General features: G+C 49.5%; 1 protein-coding gene across 1 annotated transcript in view; it reads right to left on the bottom strand.

Annotated features, from left to right (window-relative positions):
• Positions 1 to 7,982: 7,982 nt before the first annotated feature.
• The window catches only part of ALDH4A1 (aldehyde dehydrogenase 4 family member A1), a 28,609-nt gene continuing 13,913 nt past the window's right edge, over positions 7,983 to 22,678 (bottom strand). The window contains exons 9-15 of the mRNA XM_081923659.1: positions 22,352 to 22,425; positions 20,664 to 20,860; positions 18,608 to 18,652; positions 12,698 to 12,850; positions 11,017 to 11,138; positions 9,952 to 10,070; positions 7,983 to 8,432 (exon numbers count right to left, since the gene is read on the bottom strand). Of these exons, the coding sequence (XP_081779785.1) occupies positions 8,320 to 8,432; positions 9,952 to 10,070; positions 11,017 to 11,138; positions 12,698 to 12,850; positions 18,608 to 18,652; positions 20,664 to 20,860; positions 22,352 to 22,425 (823 nt within the window). The 3' untranslated portion in view covers positions 7,983 to 8,319. The remainder of the gene's footprint in view (positions 8,433 to 9,951; positions 10,071 to 11,016; positions 11,139 to 12,697; positions 12,851 to 18,607; positions 18,653 to 20,663; positions 20,861 to 22,351; positions 22,426 to 22,678) is intronic.

The raw sequence follows: 22,678 nt of genomic DNA, 5'->3' as shown, positions 1-22,678 counted from the left end.
CTTATTTTGAAATCTGTAAGTTGACAGCTATGACCAGAAGCCATCAGACCCATGGTCTAGCTGCCTGCACTGACTGGCAGCAGCTCTCCTGGCCTTCAGGCAAGCCTATCCAGATGCATATTCCACAACTGGAGTCCTGTATTCAGCTCTGGGCACCACGAAGGAGCTGGGTATGTTTAGCATGGGAAAGAGGAAGATGAGAGGAGATATCTTCAAATATCTAAAGGATAAGCCGCATGGAAGATGGAGCAAGCTTGTTTCCTCCTGCTCTGGAGAGCAGGGCCCGAACCAACGGCTTCCCAAGGGAGGAGATTCCAACAAAAGACCAGGAAGAAAAATATACGGTAGAAAGAGCTGTTCCATTAATTTGATTTGGAATTGATTTTAAAATGAATTGATTTTAGAATGCTGTGTTAGCCGCTCTGAGCCCGGCTTTGGCTGGGGTGGGTGAGATATAAATATTTATTATTATTATTATTATTATTATTATTATTATTATTATTATTATTATTCCAACAGTAAAATGGACTCCCCTGGAAGATGGTGGACTCTCTTTCACCAGTGGTTTTCAAGCAGAGATTGGATAGCCACCTGCCAGAGATTGTTTAGCTGTGAATCCTGAACTGCAGGAGTTTGGACTATATAACTTTTGGGTGTACCCCAGACACTTCTATGAATCCACACCCGCAATCTCATTTCCTTCTCCTAAAATGTCCTGCCCTCCCCAGTGCCGGATTTACGTATAAGCTAAACAAACTATAGCTTAGGGCCCCACTCTCTTGGGAGACCCCAAAATATTTAAAAGAAAAAAAACCTGGATGTACATTTCCAAAATATAAGATAAAAAACAAATAAAACCTACATACAGCAACAGTGCTTTGTGTTGTGTAGACTCCTATGATGTAAGTAATGGGCCCCACCTGCTAGCCTGCTCCCTAAAATATCACGGGTTTGCTCATTTCTGTATACAGGGTACCTACATTCTGCATGTACTGGTTGCATGGCAACATGGCCAAATGGCTTGTGATACCTATTTGGTCCATAAATTACCATATAGCATATATTCAAGGGGAACGCGGGTGGCGCTGTGGGTTAAACCACAGAGCCTAGGACTTGCCTATCAGAAGGTCGGCGGTTCGAATCCCCGTGACGGGGTGAGGTCCCGTTGCTCAGTCCCTGCTCCTGCCAACCTAACAGTTCGAAAGCACGTCAAAGTGCAAGTAGATAAATAGGTACCACTCCGGCGGGAAGGTAGACGGTGTTTCCGTGCGCTGCTCTGGTTCGCCAGAAGCGGCTTAGTCATGCTGGCCACATGCTGGCCACATGACCCGGCTCCCTTGGCCAATAAAGCGAGATGAGCACCGTAACCCCAGAGTCAGCCACGACTGGACCTAATGGTCAGGGGTCCCTTTACCTTTACTTTACTATATATTCAACACAAAAAACAGCGACCATTTGTTGTTGACAAAGAACAGCTGGACATTTAAAGGACCCCATTACCTTCACTAACTTTGGGCCTCATCAAACCTAAATCCGGCCCTGGCCCTCCCCCATTTCTGATACCCGGTACATACTTTTTGCAGATGGGGACCTCCTGCGCGGGGCTGAGGTGGGGCCTGCCCACAGCTTCTGCGTGCAAGGAGAAGAGGCCCCCTAGGATGTAATCTCCTGCCAGGTGAAAATGGGAAGCGGGCGTGGTTATTGAGGCCGCGGCAGCCACCAAGGCATAGATGCAGGCTGCCACTAGTCCGGTGAAGCGCATGGTGGGGCACTTTTTATGGCACCCTCATATCGGCAGCTGTCCAGCCAGAAGATGGATGAGATATCTCTGACCTTCCCCTTGCCACCTGCCAGAGCCTTTCGCTAGCTCCTTTGCATAGGAGGCAGGTAAGGACCAGCTCATTTGCATGCATTTATGCATGGGGTGGGCCAGATGCGGGTGGCGCTGTGGTCTAAACCACAGAGCCTAGGGCTTGCCAATCAGAAGGCCAGCGGTTCGAATCCCCATGATGGGGTGCGTTCCCGTTGCTCGGTCCCTGCTCCTGCCAACCTAGCAGTTCGAAAGCACATCAAAGTGCAAGTAGATAAATAGGTACCACTCCGGCGGGAAGGTAGACGGTGTTTCCGTGCGCTGCTCTGGTTCGCTAGAAGCGACTTAGTCATGCTGGCCACATGACCCTGAAGTTGTACGCCAGCTCCCTCGGCCAGTAAAGCGAGATGAGCGTCGCAACCCCAGACGGGTCAGGGGTCCCTTTACCTTTATGCATGGTGTGGGGAACCGTGACCTGGGCATTGGACTCAATGGCTCAAGTGAAAACATAGGCCTCAGTTGTTTCGCTGCAATGTGCTGACCACTTTATATTTTTCAGGTTTGGCCAACGTGGCCCCCTGCAGATGTTAAAGGTAAAGGTAAAGGGACCCCTGACCATAAGGTCCAGTCGTGACCGACTCTGGGGTTGCGGCACTCATCTTGCTTTATTGGGCAGGGGAGCCAGCATACAGCTTCTGGGTCATGTAGCCAGCATGACTAAGCCGCTTCTGGCGAACCAGAGCAGCACACGGAAACGCCATTTACCTTCCCGCCGGAGCGGTACCTATTTATCTACTTGCTCTTTGACGTGCTTTCGAACTGCTAGGCTGGCAGGAGCAGGGACAGAGCAACGGGAGTTCACCCCGTCGTGGGGATTCGAACCACGGACCTTCTGGTCAGCAAGTCCTAGGCTCTGTGGTTTAACCCACAGCGCCACCTGCAGATGCTACTGGACTCCAATTCCCATCAACCCCTGACAGCTCAAACAATGGTCCGGGATGATGGGTGTCAGAGTCCTTCAACAGCAGGAGGGCCAGAGTTTCCCCAGCCCTGCCTTAAAAGCTAGGGGCAGTGAAGGCAAGAGATGGTCCAGTTCAGGACTTAGCTGAGATGGCGAAATGACATGTTTAACCAGAGAAAAGTCACTGTTCAGATTTTTTGACGACTGGAAGCCTCCCGTAGACTTTGAATGGAAAAGAAAAATAATGACTTTGGATTTGAAGACTGAAGATGTTTTTTGTAGAAAGTGGCTTTGTTAGGTATTGAGTGAATGAAGTGAATGTTGTTTGCATATGGCAAACAAAGAATTCAAAGTCTTACTTTCTGAATTTTATTTCTTTCACTCTTTAACCATTCTATTTCTTTATTTCCCTCTCACTCTTTCTTGATTCCTCCTCCCCCCCCCCTTATGTTTTTATTCTATTTAGATCAAAGTCTTAATGTGGACAATAAAAGGAGGGGAAGATATTCAGTATTAAGTTTTGTATTTTTCTCTATCAGCACTAATATTTTTTTTAAGACTGTAGAGAGCCTTTATTCTCAATAATAAAGGAACACACAGGTGGAGAATACTTTTATTTCTTTATTATTTGTAAGCGGAATCTTTGTACGAGTTAATACTTCATGATCCCTTTGGAGCTGTGCTGTTTCTTCGCATTTTTTCCCTTCTGGGAGATGCTTCTTTATGGTTTAAATATCAGATTCTTTGTTTTCTTCCTCTTTGTTGTCTGTACTTTGGAACGGTGAGGGCTTAACAAATCAATAAAATTAAAGAAATAAAGAAATGGACTTCTGTTCACATTTAAAGACAAGGCTGCCTCAAAAATGGTTTATGTCAGGGGATCATAAACCAAAAAAAACGCCTCAGCACTCTTGCCTCCCAGATTTGCACCATGCTAGAAAACTCCTCTCCCCCTTTTTTCATGCAAAGCTCAAGGTTCGCTCAGGCAAATAACCCTGTGCTTTGGATTTGCATAAGTAGCCTGTTTGCATTTAACCTTACAAGAACAGGCCAACTGCTCTGTCAAAGCTGTGGAGGGTTGCATTTTGAGAGCACGACAGCGATCTTGATCCGGGGACCCCGGCGTTCTTTGGAGGACGAGGGCAGGGGCAACTTTCTGTTGTTGTTTGTTTGTTTGTTTGTTTATACATACCCCGCCCATCTGGCTGGGTTTCCTCAGCCACTCTGGGCAGCTTCCAATATTAAAAACATAATACAACATCATAATTAAATATTAAAAACTTCCCTAAACAGGGCTGCCTTCAGATGTCTTCTAAAAGTATGATAGTTGCTTATTTCCTTGACATCTGATGGGAGGGCGTTCCACAGGGCAGGTGCCACTACTGAGAAGGCCCTCTGACCGGTTCCCTGTAACCTCAATTCTAGCTGCAAGGGAACCACCAGAAGGCCCTCGGCACTGGACCTCAGTGTCCGGGCTGGACAATGGGGGTGGAGATGCTCCTTCACGTATACTGGGCCAAGGCCATTTAGGCCTTAAATGGTCAGCACCAATACATTGAGTTGTGCTCAGAAACGTACTGGGAGCCAATGTAGGTTTTTCAGGACCGGTGGTACAGTGCTACCTCGGGTTAAGTACTTAATTCGTTCCAGAGGTCCGTTCTTAACCTGAAAAACCACTTTAGCTAATGGGGCCTCCTGCTGCCGCCGTGCCGCCAGAGCACAATTTCGGTTCTCATCCTGAAGCAAAGTTCTTAACCGGAGGTAATATTTCTGGGTTAGCAGAGTCTGTAACCTGAAGTGTATGTAACCTGAGGTACCACTGTATATGGTCTCGGCGGTCGCTTCCAGTCACCAGTCTTGCTGCCGCATTCTGGATTAACTGCAGTTTCCGAATCACCTTCAAAGGTAGCCCCACGTAGAGCGCATTGCAGTAGTCCAAGCGGGAGACTGCCCAGATCATCATAAGAACATAAGAAGGTTCTGCTGGATCAGGCCAATGGCCCATCTAGTCCAGCACTGTCCTCTCACAGTGGCTGCCCAGATGCCTCTCAATGGACAGTCTGCAAGCAGGATTCAAGCAGAAGACCACCCACTCTCCTGAGGTTTCCAGCAACTGCCTCCAACCCTGGACACTAGATTTCTGCCACATCACTGTTTCTTGGCGTAGCCTACCTCACAAGGTTGTTGCGGGATGAAATGAGGGGGGAACAGAAGCCACCTTGAGCTTTTTGGAGCAATAAACGTGGGACAGAAATGCAAGTTCTGCAGCAGGGATTAGGAGGCAGCGATGGCCATCAACATGATTGGCTTTAAAAGAGGGGATTCATGGAGGAAAGAGCTCTTTGTGGCTACAATCCTCAATTGGTATGTGTTATGGTGCATGGGAAGCGGGTGGCGCTGTGGGTTAAACCACAGAGCCTAGGACTTGCCGATCAGAAGGTCGGCGGTTCGAATCCCCGTGACAGGGTGAGCTTCCATTACTCGGTCCCTGCTCCTGCCAACCTAGCAGTTCGAAAGCACGTCAAAGTAGATAAATAGGTACCGCTCCGGCGGGAAGGTAAAGCAGGGATTAGGAGGCAGCGATGGCCATCAACATGATTGGCTTTAAAAGAGAGGATTCATGGAGGAAAGAGCTCTTTGTGGCTACAATCTTCAATTGCTATGTGTTATGGTTCATGGGAAGCGGGTGGCGCTGTGGGTTAAAGCACAGAGCCTAGGACTTGCAGATCAGAAGGTCGGCGGTTCGAATCCCCGCGACAGGGTGAGCTCCCGTTGCTCGGTCCCTGCTCCTGCCAACCTAGCAGTTTGAAAGCACGTCAAAGTAGATAAATAGGTACCGCTCCGGCGGGAAGGTAAACGGCGTTTCCGTGCGCTGCTCTGGTTCGCCAGAAGCGGCTTAGTCATGCTGGCCACATGACCCGGAAGCTGTACGCCGGCTCCCTTGGCCAATAAAGCAAGATGAGCGCCGCAACCCCAGAGTCGGCCACGACTGGACCTAATGGTCAGGGGTCCCTTTACCTTACTATGGTGCATTGTCATAAAACTGTAGAGTTGGAATGGCCATCTAGCCCAGGGATTCCCCGACTGAGGTCTCCAGCTGTTGTGGACTACAACTCCCTTCATCCCTAGCTAGCAGGACCAGTGGTCAGGGATGATGGGAATTGTAGTCCCAAAACAGCTGAAGGCCCAAGTTTGGGAAACCCTGCTCTACAGAGACTCATTAACTGTTTTGCCCAAGACTGCAGGGCGCTTGGGCTTTCAGCAGCCTGGCGAAATAGAAGAAATAATCTAGATGATCCCCCCTCGCCCGGAATCTTGCTTAGAGAACATGAACACCTGATTTTCCCAGCATCCCAATTATGAATCAGTCTACTGTCCTTTGGGGCAGGAAGGACACCTGATGAAAAGTCATGCTGAATAAGATGAGTCAGTTGGTGGATATTTCCATCTGATGTTACAGAGGGCTCAGCAATCTGGCTGGTTTGCATACATTTCCCTGCCCTGAAGTATCTGAACTCAAACCTGGAACAGAGGAGTCCAAAAGCTGAAGCCGACAGACACACCTAAGGTAGAAACCCCTCCCAGGCATTGCCTGGTTAAAAAGAATCTCGGGACGCAGGGTTTGGGGAGAGCTGCTGCCAGTCAGAGTAGGCAGTGCAGAGTTAGATGGACCAATGGCCCAGCTCAGCAAATGGGCTGTAGCTCAGTGGTAAACAGTTGCATATGTTTCAGTCTGAACCCCTAAAAAGTTGTTACCAGTCAGCACAGGCTAATTTTTATCATTTACAGGGGTACCTCGGGTTACGAAGTTAATTTGTTCCGGAGGTCCGTTCTTAACCTGAAACCGTTCTTAATCCGAGGTACCACTTTAGCTAATGGAGCCTCCCGGCCACTGTCCCATACAGAAGACCATCCAGGTCACAAAGGACTTGTATATGGGAGTGGAACATGGACTGGAACAAAGGACAATGATCAGATCTTCCCTCTGGGGGCAGGAAACTGCCAACTCGCTTTGTCCTCTGGAAATGACTCATGGGGAGGGGGAGAGGAGGGACCAGCCAGGTGACAAGATACTCAGGTTACCTCCACAACTTCTCCCTCAACCCCTCCTTTTTGTGATGTAGTTGTGATGTAGTCTTAGGGGTGTAGTTTGGGGGATTAGTAACTAATAAAAGTTGGGGTCTTCTTTTGTTCTGGACTTCCATTTTGCTTCATCTTGTTGCGGGTGGGAGTCCTGTCATGACAGTATTCAATAAAGGCCAAGTCTACAGGCTGCTGTTTTGCTTCAAGTTATCCTGGTTGGTGTCTTTGTTTTTGTCGAAGGGAGCCCTCAGATTTTTCTGTTAACAGTATGACTCGTGGTCTCATTCAACCCAACGCTAAAAGGTTTTTACCCACAGATTTCCACTTGTGGGACCCCCAAGAGCTGGGTTCCTACACCGGAGGAAAGTTGCCTCTAACCCCCTGAGCAAACTCAAGTGTGTGCATGTCACATGAATTGAAATCCTCAGGCCCAATGGCAAGATGTGGCCCTCCAGACTCTGTATCTGGCCCTCAGGATCTCAAACCACAAAACTTCCCATCAGGCAACTCAGCGGTGCCCTAAGACTTCCCCACACCTTCCCTAAGTAAGCGTATTTTAATAAGCCAAGTCCGAAAACGCACAAAATCTTTATCAGATTTACTAAGCTCTCTTTGTTCCAAAGGCACATAAAAACACACACCCGATTACATTATTATTAACACTGAATTTAACAGCCACGTTGAGCTGTTAAACATATTGCATGTTAGCCGCCCACAAACCAATCATTCCATTTTAACTTTCCCCTCCTAAGAATCCTTCTTTTATTTTATTTGGAAAGTTGATGCCGGAATCTGGATAAAAATATCTGGGCTGCAAAAATAGGCATCCTTAAAAAAAACAAAAAACACCTTTGCCTTGCCCCACTTCAGTGATCAAATCTACAGCAGGTGAGGTTTATAAAGAAAGAGGCATTGTTGTCCAAATAATGTTGGCCAATGGGAACTTGGGTTTTGGAGATTCTATCCAAAAAAAACCACAAAACCCCACAGGGGTTGGAAGGAACAGGTCACACAGGTCAGCAAGTTTGCATTGCAAGTTTGCAATGCTCGCTGCTGATACGATCCATGCTCAGTCTGAAAGCCGGAGGTCTTTTGGGGGATGCAACCCTCTTTTTCCAACCCAAAACAGAATGATGCAAACTTTTTAGAGACTCGGATCAAGAGGGCTTAGCTCAGCATATCTGGAATCCTACTGAGGTTTAAAATGTGTTGAAATTAAGAGAGCTTTTTAAAGATTAAAATAATATTAATAATTCAAGGTTATTCCAAAGGCTAACATTGCACTGAGCCTCAATGTTTCCTCCAAAACAGGAAATAAGGTTCCCCGAGGGATTTGGGGAAGGGGCATCAGTTCCTAAATACAGCTGTGCATTATGAGAAATTGCCACTACTTTAACAGATCCACAGTGCGGCGGGTCGCTAACCCAACTGCGGCTCCAAGATAAAGGCACCGTCGAGAGCTGCATCACTGCATGTACGGATACTTCCAGTCCCCCAGGGGTGCGTGGGTTTCTTTGACGGCTTGGGGGGACGTCCAGCGCAGGATGTAGTGGGGACTCCCGGGCTTGTCGTTCGTTCCTGTTTCCAAAGGGGGGAAATGCAAACGGCATTCTGAGAACAATTTCCTTTTCTTTTTTTTTCAAAACACAAAACAAGCAAAGCAAGCTGCTAGACCTCATTGCGCCTCCTGCTACTTATTTCACATTAGGAAATTTCTATTGCTAACACCGTTTTCTTCTTCTTGCGCCTGCCTTTTCATTGGTCTTTACCTCTTTGCATTTTTAACTTTTTCTAGGGTTTTCTTGCACGGTTCCGTTTTTATTGCTGTAAACCGCTTTGACATGCATTTTTGAAATGCTAATATTTTTTTTTAAAAAACCAAGATATTCAATAAATAAATCTTGGGATTTGGAAGTATGCACTATTACAAGGAAATGTAATATTACATTTCCTCTCGGCACTCGCTGTTAATTCCTTTTGGGCAGGCAACATGGTATAGAGCAGGGATGTCCAACAGGTTGATCGCGATCTACTGGTAGATCCCTGCGAGGTCTTGGTAGATCGCTGTTTGATCTTTAGCTACCTTTCCTCAGCGTTGTTGAAACTGACTCCTGCCCTGCCCTCCATTGTTGTCTGATCAGTGGAAGGGAAGACAGAGCTTTCCCTCTGTGGCTGTTATCATTCAAAGCGATATTATTGTGAGTGACTTTCCCCCTTTGACCCTTGCCTTTAACACCCCTCAAAAACGGAAAAAGCTCCCTAAGAAAAGTTCAACAACTGAACCCCCCAAAAGCGGGGGTAGATCATTGCTAGATTTTAATTCTGAAAGTAAATCGCAGTCTCTCGGGAGTTGACCACTCCTGGTGTAGAGTGTCAGACCTGGGAGGGACCAGGGTTCAAATCACCCCATTTGGCCACACGAAGCGCCCCCCCCCCCCCGGGAGACCTTGGGGGACAGCCGCTGTCCCTCAGCCTAGCCAACCCAACAGGGTCGTTGTGAGGATAAAATGAGGGGGAGCACTAGACATGCCACTTTGAGCTCCTTATAGGAAAGAAGATGATCGTAGAATTGCAAGGGATTCCAAAGGCTCACCTAGGCCAATTCCACAACAGATGGCCATCCAACCTCTGCTTAAATGCAATTATTATTATTATTAATAATAATAATAATAATAATACCCTGCCCATCTGGCTGGGTTTCCCCAGCTACTCCGGGCGGCTTCCAACAGAATATTAAAAGACAATAACCTATTAAACATTAAAAGCTTCCCTAAACAGGGCTGCCTTCAGATGTCTTCTAAAAGTCTGGTAGTTATTCTTCTCTTTGACATCTGGTGGGAGGGCGGGTGCCACTACCAAGAAGGCCCTCTGCCTGGTTCCCTGTAACCTCACTTCTCACAGCAAGGGAACTGTCAGAAAGCCCTCAGAGCTGGACCTCAGTGTCGGGGCAGAATGATGGGGGTGGAGACGCTCCTTCAGGTATACTGGGCCGAGGCCGTTTAGGGCTTTAAAGGTGACTAAAACAGAGGAGGAAGCCAGAAGGTGCTGCGCTGCCCCACCCAGTGCAAAACCCCACCCAACTTTCGCTCTCGCACACCTGAGGCCCGGGATCCGCCAAACGGCTGCTGTGCCACGACGGAGCCAGTTGACTTGTCGTTGATGTAGAAGTTGCCGGCTGCGTTCCTCAGGACCTTTGACGCTTCGTCAATGACAGCTCTGTAAGAGACACAGAAATGGCGGGGAGGAAATCGTGTTAAGACACCACGAGGCCACACCTGCGCGACAGGTCACACAGACAACCCAGAAGACCAGGGATGGAATTACTGGATGTGCCCTTGGAGGTGGACAGCCAGTGCCTCTCTCAGCCTAACCTACCTCGCAAGGTCATTATGGGGATGAAATGAGGAGCACAGACAGAACCATGCACACCGCACTGGGATCTTCGGAGCGGAAATAGTGGGGTACCAACCCAATGAAATAATAAAAGTGGGTCCTTGACTTGGAAAGACGGTCCAGAATCAAAACCCATACCTATCTAAAATTACCGTATTTTTCGCTCTATAGGATGCACTTTTCCCCCTTCAAAAATGAAGGGGAAATGTGTGTGCGTCCTATGGAGCGAAGACACCATAGCCCCGCGACCCTCTCCCGGCTGGAGAGGTGACGCGCGGCTATGGCAGGAGCCTCTCTGCTGCGCCTTTCCGCTGCTCCCTGACCTGCTCTTTGGGGCTGGTGGTGGGCTTCCCCCCGCCAGCCCCAAAGAGCAGGTCGAAAGGAACCTGAAGCCTGGAGAGCGAGAGGGGTCGGTCCGCACTGACCCCTCTTGCTCTCCAGGCTTCCAAGGTAGCCGCCCGAACGCACCTTAAACAGCACCTTGTTTTAGAGCAGGAAAACAAGAGGGGGAACATTCTCCCACTCTCTGCGCAGCGCTTCCTGCCGCTTCGCTGAAGGGGCGCTGGGCAGAGAGCGGAAGAATTTTTTCCCCTTGTTCTCCCCCCTCTAAAACAAGGTGCGTCCTATTGTCCGGTGCGTCCTATGGTGCGAAAAATACCGTAGTTCCTCCTCTCTTGACTTGCTGGCACCACCTGATTTGTACTATGCTGGCAAAAGTGGTCAGGATGAGACCCTGTGGGGGGTGGGGGGGGTGGACTCCAGTGCTTACTTATCTTGGGCAAACACTGCCCCCGTGAGGCCATACGGAGACGTGTTGTCAATCAGCTGAAGGATATCTTTGTACTGACTCTCCGGGTAAACATACACCGTCAGGATGGGCCCGAAAATTTCCTGAATGTGGGACAAGGGGCAGGAGATAGGGGGCAAAAGATAAGAGACAAGAGATTCATCTCTGAGAACAGCGTTGGTGTGAGTGTCTAAATCTGCAGATCTTCAGGATCTGTCCCAAACCTTCCACATTCAGCTTAGATAACACCTAGAGTCGAACTTAGCTGGATGCCACATAATGGGTCTACTCTGTGTAGGACCCCAACTCCCAGCAATATCCCAGACCACTGGCCAAGCTTGGCTAAAACTGATGGGAGCTGAGAGTTGCAAGAGAGTTGCAAGTTCCCAATCCCTGAACCAGGCTGTCACTTTGCCTTTACTGCCCCTAGATGCCTCCATCGCTTGCCTTCACTGCCCCCCAGCTCCCTCCATCACATCATATAGCGCAGAGATGGGCGACCTATTGATCTCTGGATGCTGCTGGACTACAACTCCCATCATCCCTGGCCATTGTCTATACTGGATGAAGCTGATGGGACCTGTAGTCCAACTACCTTTGGTTTTCCCCCGGGAGTAGAACATGAGATCCAACATAAAATGTTTCTGCCTCCAGTCTTAACAGATCAAAGGCTTTTTTCTTTCTAAGGTAAAGGGACCCCTGAGTGTTAGGTCCAGTCGCGGACGACTCTGGGGTTGCAGCGCTCCTCTCGCTTTACTGGCCGAGGGAGCCGGCATACAGCTTCCGGGTCATGTGTCCAGCATGACTAAGCCGCTTCTGGCGAACCAGAGCAGTGCACAGAAACGCCGTTTACCTTCCCACCAGAGTGGTACCTATTTATCTACTTGCACTGGCGTGCTTTTGAACTGCTAGGTGGGCAGGAGCAGGGACCGAGCAACGGGAGCTCACCCTGTCGCAGGGATTCGAACCGCCAACCTTCTGATCAGCAAGCCCTAGGCTCTGTGGTTTAACCCACAGCACCACCCACGTCCCTTTTCCTTTCCTTAGGGTAAATGCCTTCATCCATGGTACCCACCTTGGAAGCTGTGTTTGGGGGGGGGACGACACAAATACTGTTGGCAATTTTTGCTTTAGCAACCAAGCTGGATCAGGCCCATGCCTCATCTAGTCCAGCGTCCTGTTCTCTCAGTGGCCAGCCTGATGAAACCCACAAGCGAGACTTGAACCCAATCCCCAATCCCTTCTTGCAATTTCCAGCAACCAGTATTCAGGAACATTGCTGCTTCTGACTGTGGAGGCAGAGCACAGCCATAAATAAAGAATAAATAATAAAATTTTATTATTATTCGATTTGAACTGATTTTATAATGAAATGATTTTAGAATGTTGTATTGTTTTATTGTTGTTAGCCACAGCTTCGGCTGGGGAGGGCGGGATATAAATAAAATTTTATTATTTATTATTATTTATTATGCAAACACACACACACACAGACCCCAATTTTTTCCAATCCCCTTTCAAAGCCATCCAAGTTGGATCTTGTGACTTCCTAGCTACACCTGGCCTCGCTTTCCGGCTTCACACGAAATGTATATGTGAGCCACAGAGGAGAGGACGGTCAACGTTCCCCTGGCAAGAAACGCTGCCCCCTGCGAAGACTCACCTCTTGCATGATGGGGTCTTTCGGGTCCTTCGTCTCAATAATACACGGCTGGACAAAATACCCAACCTTATCGTCGCACCCGCCTCCGGCCAGGATGCTTAGGTTCGACGACGTCTCGGCGTGGCCGAGCCACTTCTTGATGCGCTCGAAAGACTGGAAGAAAAGAAGGACATAAGAGCATAAAGAGAACCTTCCGGATCAGGCCAACATATCATCAAGTCCACCATCCTGTTCTCACGGTGGCAGAAGAGGAAACCAGCAAGCATGGATCTGGTCACAAGAGCCCTCTTCCCCTTCAGAGAGTCAGTGTGGTGTAGTGGTTAAGAGCGGTAGTCTCATAATCTGGTGAACTGGGTTCGATTCCCTGCTCCTCCACATGCAGCTGTTGGGTGACCTTGGGCCAGTCACACTTCTCTGAAGTCTCTCAGCCCCACTCACCTCACAGAGTGTTTGTTGTGGGGGAGGAAGGGAAAGGAGATTGTGAGCCCCTTTGAGACTCCTTCGGGTAGTGATAAAGCGGGTTATCAAATCCAAACTCTTCAAACTCTTCCCACTGTTTCCAGAAACTAGCATTCAGAAGCATGGCTGCCAGTGGCTAGCAGCCATTGATAGTCTCCATGAATTTGTCCAATCATCTTTTAAAGCCACACAAGCTGGTGGCCATCACTGCCTCCTGTAGCAGGGAGTTCCGTAGTTTAACGATGTGCTGCATAAAGTTCTTTTATCCGTCCTGAATTACCATATCCCACGTTCAGCTTCATCAGATGCCTACGAGTTCTAGTGTTATTTTGAGAGGGAGAAAAAAACCTCTCTCTATCCACTTTCTCCGTGCCACCCATAAATTTATAAGCTTCTATCGGGTCGCCTCTTACTTACCATTTCTCTAAACCAGTGTTTTCCAAACTTGGGCCTCCATCTGTTTGTTTTGGACTACAACTCCCATCATTCCTAGTTAGCAGGACCAGCAGTCATGGATGATGGGAATTGTAGTCCAAAAACAGCCGGAGACCCAAGTTTGGGAAAACATTGCTCGAAACCAAAAAGTCCCAAACGCTGCAACCTTCCTTCATAGGGGAGTCGCTACACATACACACACACACACACACACTTTGATTATTTTGCTTGTCCTTTTCTGAATCTTTTCCAACTCTATAATATCCCTTTTGAAGGGAGGCGACCAGAAAAAACACAGTATTCCAGATGCAGTTGCACCACAGGTTTGTATAATGGCATTACGGCACAGGCAGTTTCCATCCCCACCCCACAAAATTTGGGAGCGACCACCAGAATGGAGGGTTTGTGAAGGATAATTTATTATTTGTACCCCGCCCATCTGGCTGGGTTTCCCCAGCCACTCTGGGCGGCTTCCACATAGACCAAAAATACACTAAAATGTCACACATTAAAAACTTCCCTGAACAGGGCTGCCTTGAGATGTCTTCTGAATGTCAGGTAGTTGTTTATCGCTTTGACATCTGAAGGGAGGGTGTTCCACAGGGCGGGCGCCACTACCGAGAAGGACCTCTGCCTGGTTCCCTGTAGCTTTGCTTCTCACAGTGAGGGAACCACCAGAAGGCCCTCAGTGCTGGACCTCAGGGTCCGAGCAGAACGATGGGGGTGGAGACGCTACTTCAGGTATACTGGGTATACACAACCGCCTGTATTTGGGTGATCGGTACAAGCAGCACTCTACTGTGTTGACTTCAGAGTTGTTCTCAACTGGAAATCGAGCGTCACCAAGGAGATCAACATTCCTCGGACACCACAAGGCATTATAAAATATAAAGCCCTTAACAGCTTGGGACCAGTTCGCTTACAGGGTCACCCACACAACTGCCAAATTCTGCAAAACTGCCACTATTACAGGTGCCCGTCATACACTGTGGTAAGGATCTTTTTCATGAAGGCTACACTTTGGAACTCCCCGCCTCTTGAAATCCAGAACATGCCAAAACATGGCACCCTTTTCGGTGCCCACCAGAAACATTTTTTTGGCCTATCCACGTGTTCTTCAGCTGACTGCCGGTTTGAATTCTTTCGGGAGTTTTCGGATACTTGCCGATTTAATCATTTTGTTTGTTTCCATAAAGCGCTCAGAGGTTACACAGTGGTACCTCTGGTTGAGAACTTAATTCGTTCCGGAGGTCCGTTCTTAACCTGAAACTGTTCTTAACCTGAGGTACCACTTTAGCTAATGTGGCCTCCCGCTGCTGTTGTGCCGTCGCTGCAAGATTTCTGTTCTCATCCTGAAGCAAAGTTCTTAACCTGAGGTAATATTTATGGGTTAGCGGAGTCTGTAACCTGAAGCGTACGTAACCCAAGGCACCACTGTAATGCCCCCAAGCGGTGACTCCACTTGGGGGTGGGTTGAGCTAGATGGAAGGGACGGTGGCCACCCTGACCTTCTTAGGAGAGCCAAGCAAAGGAAAGAAGAGGTGGATTCTGGGAAACAAGAAACTTGCCCCAAAGATAGATCCCCGTGCGGTCAGTGGCGCCTCTTCCCAACCCCTTTGGGTGTGACGAGAGATTAGCCCGATTCAACAGGAGAAGCAAAGGACTTCAAAGGGAAAGTCTTCGGCTACGGGAAGGGGGGAATGTGCCTAGACGAAGCGAAGCAGAGGAACGTGAGGGCGGGGAGCGAAGAGGAGGAGGAGGAGGCGATGGCAGCAGCGGTGGGGTTATCATTATTGACAGATGCCTGCTCCTAAGCTGTGAAAATACGTCTTTAAAGAAAGCATTTGCCGGCTCAGCCGTAATCTCAGCAGGGATTCGCTCAGCAGAAAAGGCAGGAATAGAGGAAGCTCAGCTCCTGGGAGGTGGAGATAGCAGAGCGAGGGGGGGCGAGGAAGGAACCGAGGTGGGGGTAACGCCACGCAGGACCCAGAGACTGGGGAGGGGGGTGGGACAGGGAGCCATGGAAAGCGGGACAGGGAAGGGCAGGTGGCTGTGGGATCGCTGGCTGTGGGTCCAAGAAGGATGGGGAGGCCAGATCTATAGGAGGAAACGGGTTTCCTAATTTGGGCCTTTTTTTTTGTTCCTTTCTATCCCACCTTTTTCTCCCGAGGAGCTCAAGGCAACTGACATCGTTCTCCTCCTTTAATCCCCACAACAAACCTGCGAGGTAGTTTAGGCTGCCCCAAGGCCACCAAACGAGTTTCATGGCCAAGTGGGGTGTGGGTGAATTCGAACCCTGGTCTCTGGGGTCCTAGCCCAACGCCATAACCACTACATCACACTGCCTGCAGTGCAAGTGATGCACTCCGGAGTTTCATTGAGGATTATCCTGAGAGACGTTTTCCACCAAGTTTTCCAGGACTAAGCAACAACCTGCACTGCAGAAGGGCAAAAATCTGCCATAGCCATGAACGTCTTTTGAACCCCTGTCTGGACAGGGATAGACTAACTTCTGTAGTCTATGCTCTGGTAATCTCTAGGTTGTTGTTGTTGTTTAGTCGTTTAGTCGTGTCCGACTCTTCGTGACCCCATGGACCAGAGAACGCCAGGCACTCCTGTCTTCCACTGCCTCCCGCAGCTTGGTCAAACTCATGCTGGTAGCTTTGAGAACACGGTCCAACCATCTTGTCCTCTGTCGTCCCCTTCTCCTTGTGCCCTCCATCTTTCCCAACATCAGGGTCTTTTCCAGGGAGTTTTCTCTTCTCATGAGGTGGCCAAAGTATTGGAGGCTCAGCTTCAGGATCTGTCCTTCCAGTGAGCACCCGGGGCTGATTTCCTTCAGAATGGAGAGGTTTGATCTTCTTGCAGTCCATGGGACTCTCAAGAGTCTCCTCCAGCACCAAAATTCAAAAGCATAGATTCTTCTGCGATCAGCCTTCTTTATGGTCCAGCTCTCACTTCCATGCATCACTACTGGGAAAACCATAGCTTTAACTATATGGACCTTTGTCGGCAAGGTGATGTCTCTGCTTTTTAAGATGCTGTCTAGGTTTGTCATTGCTTTTCTCCCAAGAAGCAGGCATCTTTTAATTTCATCATTGCCCCTTCATGGATCACTGCCTTGCCGTGGCGAAGGAGCTTGAATAACTCAGAGAAGCTATGAGCTATGCCGTGCAGGGCCACCCAAGATGGGCAGGTCATAGTGGAGAGTTTTGACCAAACATGATCCACCTGGAGCAGGAACCGGCAAGCCACTCCAGTATCCCTGCCAAGAAAACTCCATGGACAAAGATCTCTAGGTTAGATTACTGCAATTGCGTCTGAGGATAGTTCTGAGGCTTCAAGCTGGTCCAGAATTTGGTAGCCAGGTTGCTCACTGGAGCAAGATGGCATGAGCATATTGCACCGATCCTGGCCCGACTGTGCTGCTTGCCAATTTGTTTCTGGGCCCAATTCGAAGTGCTGCTTTCAATGTATAAAGCCTTAAACGCCTCAGGACCGCAATACCTCAACAACAGACTCTCCCCATAAAACTGACCTGGACCCTGGGCCCTTCTTCATGTGCCTCTTCTGTGAGAAGTCCGGAGGGTGGCAACACATGAACGGGGCCTTTACTGCAGTGGCTCCCCGTCTGTGGAATGCTCATCCCAGGGAGGCTCGCCTGGCACCTTCATTATACACCTTTAGGCACCAGGCAAAAACATTCCTCTTCAACCAAGCCTTCCACCTCTATCTGTGGCTTCTGAGAAGTGGGTGAGACGCATTTCCCCACCCCGCCTTGATTTTAATGCATCTATGTTGTAGGGGTGTAGTTGTAAGTTGCTCTGGGTTGCCTTGGCAAGATAAAGCAACTAGCAAAGTTAATTAGTAAATAAATGAGGTCCTCTAAGCCTCTCTGTCCAGCCCCTAGGACTCTCGCCAGGCCACACCCCCTCCTCTGAGGCCACACCCCTCACTGCCCCTGCTTTGCACCCCACTAGAGTGTTTTAGCCTGGCTGGGAAGTGCTTCCCTCGAACTCTGAAAATGCCTCTTCCTTCCTTGGATGGGGGCATAGAGAAGGACATGCGACTGTTTTATTAAAGTACCCAGTGCCAGATTTACGTATAAGTTAAACAAGCTATAGCTTAGGGCCCCACTCTCTTGGGGGGCCCCAAAAAAATTTAAAGGGGGAAAAACTGGATGTACATTTCCAAAATATAAGATAAAAAATCAAGTAATATAAAACCTATATACAGCAACAGTAGTGTGGGTCCATCAATTACCATATAGCATATATTCAACACAAAAACCAGCGACAATTTGTTGTTGACAGCTGGACATATAAAAGGCCCCATTAGCTTCAGTAGCTTAGGGCCTCACCCAACCTAAATCCGGCCCTGAAAGTACCCTACTGCGCAAAGGCAAAATTTACCTTTGTTGCCCCTCCCACTTTTGCCTCTGCCCCCATCCACCATGGCACGTGGCCCCCGAAAGCCTGCCTAGAAGGGAATGTGGCCCTCGGTCTGCAAAAGACTGGGCAAGCACTGGCCAAAGGATAAGGAGTGTGCACATGTGTTGTTGTTGCTGCTAAATTTGTTGCATCCCAATCTTTCTCAAAAAAAAGCCCTGGGGTGGCGGCTACCAGCAGCTAAGACACAAAATGGATTTTACAGAAACCATAATCTAGAATCCGGTATGATGCTCAAAATAAGCAAGAACCCCAGCTTGGCCATACAATTCTCCATTAGTGATGGCGGTTGGCGCCCACTGGGCCCAGTAGGGCAGAAGGCAGGGAGCCAAACAGCAGGTGGCGCTAGAGCAAAAGACAGGCAGGGAATCACTAGCTTAGAGCAGAGTCTACTGGGCCAGTGAGATCAACCCTACAGCATCCCAAAAGCCTGCAAGGATAAATGAACAAAACCAGCGTAGGGGGCAGTCAGAGGTGCACAGGGACGGAATTTCCATAGAGAAATCCTGATTTCACCGTACAGAATTACTGGAGCGACCGGAAAAGAGATACGAATGAAGCCCGTTACCTTGTGGTCGATGACAGCAGAGAAGAACGTCTCAAAATCTGTCGGCTGGGGAGAAAAGGAAACGAGGAAGAAAAATGTGAGATGCCACTTGGTTTCTGTTCTGCCCATCTCCCACCAAAGCGAGGGCTGCGTTCATGTCTTACGTTGAAGGTACTGTGATACCATTTTAACACCGCTTTGGCTTCCTCTGAAGGATTCTGGGAACTGTAGTTTGTTAAAGGTGCTGAAGGTTGTCTGAGATCCCTCTTCCCCTCCCGAGTTATTCCCTGGGAAGAGGGAATGATTGCTAAACTGCTTTGGAAATTGTAGCTCTGGGAGGGGAATGGGGGAACTGCCTAACAAATCTCAGCAGCCTTAACAAACTACAGTTCCCAGAACCCTTCAGAGGAAGCCATGAATGTTTAAAGTGACATGATAAAGGTAAAGGTAAAGGGACCCCTGACCATTAGGTCCAGTCTCGCTACAGTTCCGAGTCCCACTAAAAACCATTAATCTCGCTATCTGCAATGGCCGAAACTAATGTAATTAATTGCCAAATGAAGTTCAGTGTCTTTAGGTACAGAAGCTACTATCATCAATGCTTTCCCCAAAGAATTCAGGGAGCTGTAGTCTGTTACGGGTGCTGAGAGTTATTCTTCCCCACACAGAGCTACAATTCCCAGATCTCCTCGGGAAAAAGGACGGATTGTTAAGGCACTCTGTGAATGTGCTCAATGAAGACATGAATCACAGAGCACGAGATTTGAATGGGGAAGGGATCTAGGTTCAACCCTCGCCATCTATGGCTGGAAGGGGAGCCACCGCATGTTTTGGGGACCCCTCCTGTTTTTGTGACTGCGACGGCTTGCAATATTGTGCTCTGACGTTGCAATCCGCCCTGCGGCCTTGACCCAGGCCAACGGCCCAAGTAGCCCAACATTGCAGTGCCCAGCTGCCCCAAAGGGGGAACCTGCAAGTGGGATCTAGGAGCAAGGGCCCTCTCTCTCCTCCTGTGTTTTCCAGAAACTGGGACTCGGAAGCATCTCAGCCTCTGACTGTGGAGCCAGAGAACTGCCACCATGGCTAGTAAGGTAAAGGGACCCCTGACCATTAGGTCCAGTCGTGGACGACTCTGGGGTTGCGGCGCTCATCTCGCTTTACTGGCCGAGGGAGCCGGCGTACAGCTTCCGGGTCATGTGGCCAGCATGACTAAGCTGCTTCTGGCGAACCAGAGCAGTGCACAGAAACGCCGTTTACCTTCCCACCAGAGTGGTACCTATTTATCTACTTGCACTTTGACGTGCTTTCGAACTGCTAGGTTGGCAGGAGCAGGGACTGAGTAACGGGAGCTCACCCCATCATGGGGATTCAAACCACCGACCTTCTGATCGGCAAGCCCTAGGCTCTGTGGTTTAACCCACAGCGCCACCCGCGTCCCGCCACCATGGCTAGTAGCCATCAATAGCTTTCTGAAGAAAAAGGGGGGGGATGGCAAAAGGCAGTGGTTGGTTTGTTTGTTTTTTAATTAGTCTGTTCCGTGCAACCAACCCTTGCCTGTGTAGGCAACAAGTTAATTTCTAATTGCCAGAGAGAGAGAGAGAGAGAGAGAGAGAGGGAGTATAATGGTACTTCGGGTTAAGTACTTAATTCTTTCCGGAGGTCCGTTCTTAACCTGAAACTGTTCTTAACCTGAAGCACCACTTTAGCTAATGGGGCCTCCTGCTACTGCTGCGCCACTAGAGCACAATTTCTGTTCTCATCCTGAAGCAAAGTACTTAACCCGAGGTACTATTTCTGGGTTAGTGGAGTCTGTTACCTGAAGCGTATGTAACCTGAAGCGCATGTAACCCGAGGTACCACTGTACTAAGGATGAAGGAGAGAGTTCTGTAGGGAAAGGGGGTGTCAGGCATTGCGGGGAGGGGGCAGGGATGGTCCCGAAAGCGGGGAGGGGGAAAGCAGGGGATAAAGAGGTGCCTTCAATGGGAATTAGCAGCCAGCCAAGTGCAGCCTCTAATCCCATCAGCCACCCGCTGAGCCGCAAAGCCCCTTCAGCGGGAGAGGAGTCTTCCCACTCACATCGCCCACTTTGATCTTCCGGTGCTCTTCCAGGAGCGCAGCTTTGATGCGGGGCCACAGAGAGTCGGGGGCGTAGAGGCGGGAGCAAGCCGAGCACTTCTGCCCGCCGTACTCGAAGGCCGAGCGCAGGGTCCCGCTCACCACGCTGGGCACGTCCGCCGAGGAGTGGACAAAGTGGAAGTTCTTGCCGCCGCATTCTGCGCAGAGGGAGAGAGAGAAGGGAGACTTTGGCACGGGAGTTGAGCGGCAGCATGGCGTCGTCTTCCGTGCTTCGTGAGAACGTTGGAAGAGCCCTGCGGCTGGATCAGGACCCTGGCCCCGTGTCCTCTTCTCAGAGCGGCCAGTCTGGTACCCTGAGCATGACCCGAGTCCAGCGGCAACACTCTCCTGCAGTTTCTGGGAGCCGAAATCCTCTCTCTCTCACACGCACTCCCCAATCAAACTCTGAATTGTTGCTTGTTTTTAATATAATTTATGTTGCGGTCGTGACGGTCTGCTATGTTATTACTGTATGCAAAGCCGCTTTGCGGCTCAGGTGAGTGAAAAGCAGCACTGAAATACAGTCGTACTTTGGAAGTCGAACAGAATCCATTCCGGAAGTCCGTTCGACTTCCAAAATGTTCAGAAACCAAAGCACAGCTTCCGATTGGCTGCAGGAAGCCCCTGCAGCCAATCGGAAGCCCCACCAGACGTTCGGCTTCCAAAACTAGTTCACAAACCGGGAGCCAAAACGTTCAAGAACTAAGCTGTTCGAAAACCAAGGTACAGTCATACCTCGGGTTACAGACGCTTCAGGTTGCGTTTTTTTGGGTTACATGCTGCCGAAACCCAGAAGTACCGAAACAGGTGACTTCCGGGTTTCGGCGGTCACGCATGCGCAGAAGCGCTAAATCGCACTTTGCGCATGCGCAGAAGCGCCGAATCGCAACCCGTGTGTCTGCAGACGCGCCACTGCCGGTTGCGAAAGTGCATCCCGCACGGATCACGTTTGCAACCCGAGCATCCATTGTACAGTTGTATAATGAATGAATGAAACATGGCAGAAGGCAACTCAAGAGTCTCCGGGCAAACCATCACCTGAATTTCAGCCTGAAGGGCTCCACATGCCTCCCGGAGGAATATAAGAAGACCCTTGCTGGATCAAGCCATCTAGCACAGTATCCTGTACTCACAGTGGCCAAACAGATGCCCATTACAGGAAGTCCACAAGCAAAGCTCAAGGACAAGGGTGCTCTCTCCTAAGAGCCTTGAGGGGTGGGGAGAGTTGCTGTTCTGCTCAGGTCCTGCAGCAGCGAGTTCCAAAGGTTCGCTGCACATCGCACAGCGCATATCTGTTTATTTCCAACCTGCCTGAGCACTCCATGCATTCACTGAGTGACTAACAACCACAATGGCTACAGCTGGAGGCAGCTATGCTTCTGAATACCAGTTGCTAAACGAGGCAGGATGGGGAGAGGGCTCTGGGGCTCAGATCCTGCTTGGCCTCAGGATCTGAGGCATCAGCTTGGGCACTGTGAGGACAGGATTCTGGGCAAGATGAGCCATGTGTCCTGATCTAGCAGGCTGTTGGTATGTTCTTAGCTCCTTGGGGGAAAGGAGTAAATAACAGCAACTCATGCAAGGAACAACTCAAGTCTTTCCGGCCTCCGTGGAGAATTGGGGCGGCATCACCCACATCAGATGCTTACCCCCAGCAAGCCGTGGGAAGGTGCGGTACCGATCCAGGTTCTCGGAGACCTGCTTCCAGAGGCGTTTGAAGGTTCTGGAAAGGAGGGAAGGAAAAGAAGAAGAAGAAGAAGAAGAAGAAGAAGAAGAGTTTGGATTTGATATCCCGCTTTATCACTACCCGAAGGAGTGTCAAAGCGGCTAACATTCTCCTTTCCCTTCCTCCCCCACAACAAACACTCTGTGAGGTGAGTGAGGCTGAGAGACTTCAGAGAAGTGTGACTGGCCCAAGGTCACCCAGCAGCTGCATGTGGAGGAGCGGGGAATCGAACCCGGTTCCCCAGATTACG

The sequence above is a fragment of the Podarcis melisellensis genome (genome assembly GCF_964234715.1).
Source record: "Podarcis melisellensis genome assembly, chromosome: 8".
Taxonomy (NCBI): Eukaryota; Metazoa; Chordata; class Lepidosauria; order Squamata; family Lacertidae; genus Podarcis; species Podarcis melisellensis.
This window is presented reverse-complemented; position numbering and strand designations above follow the sequence as displayed.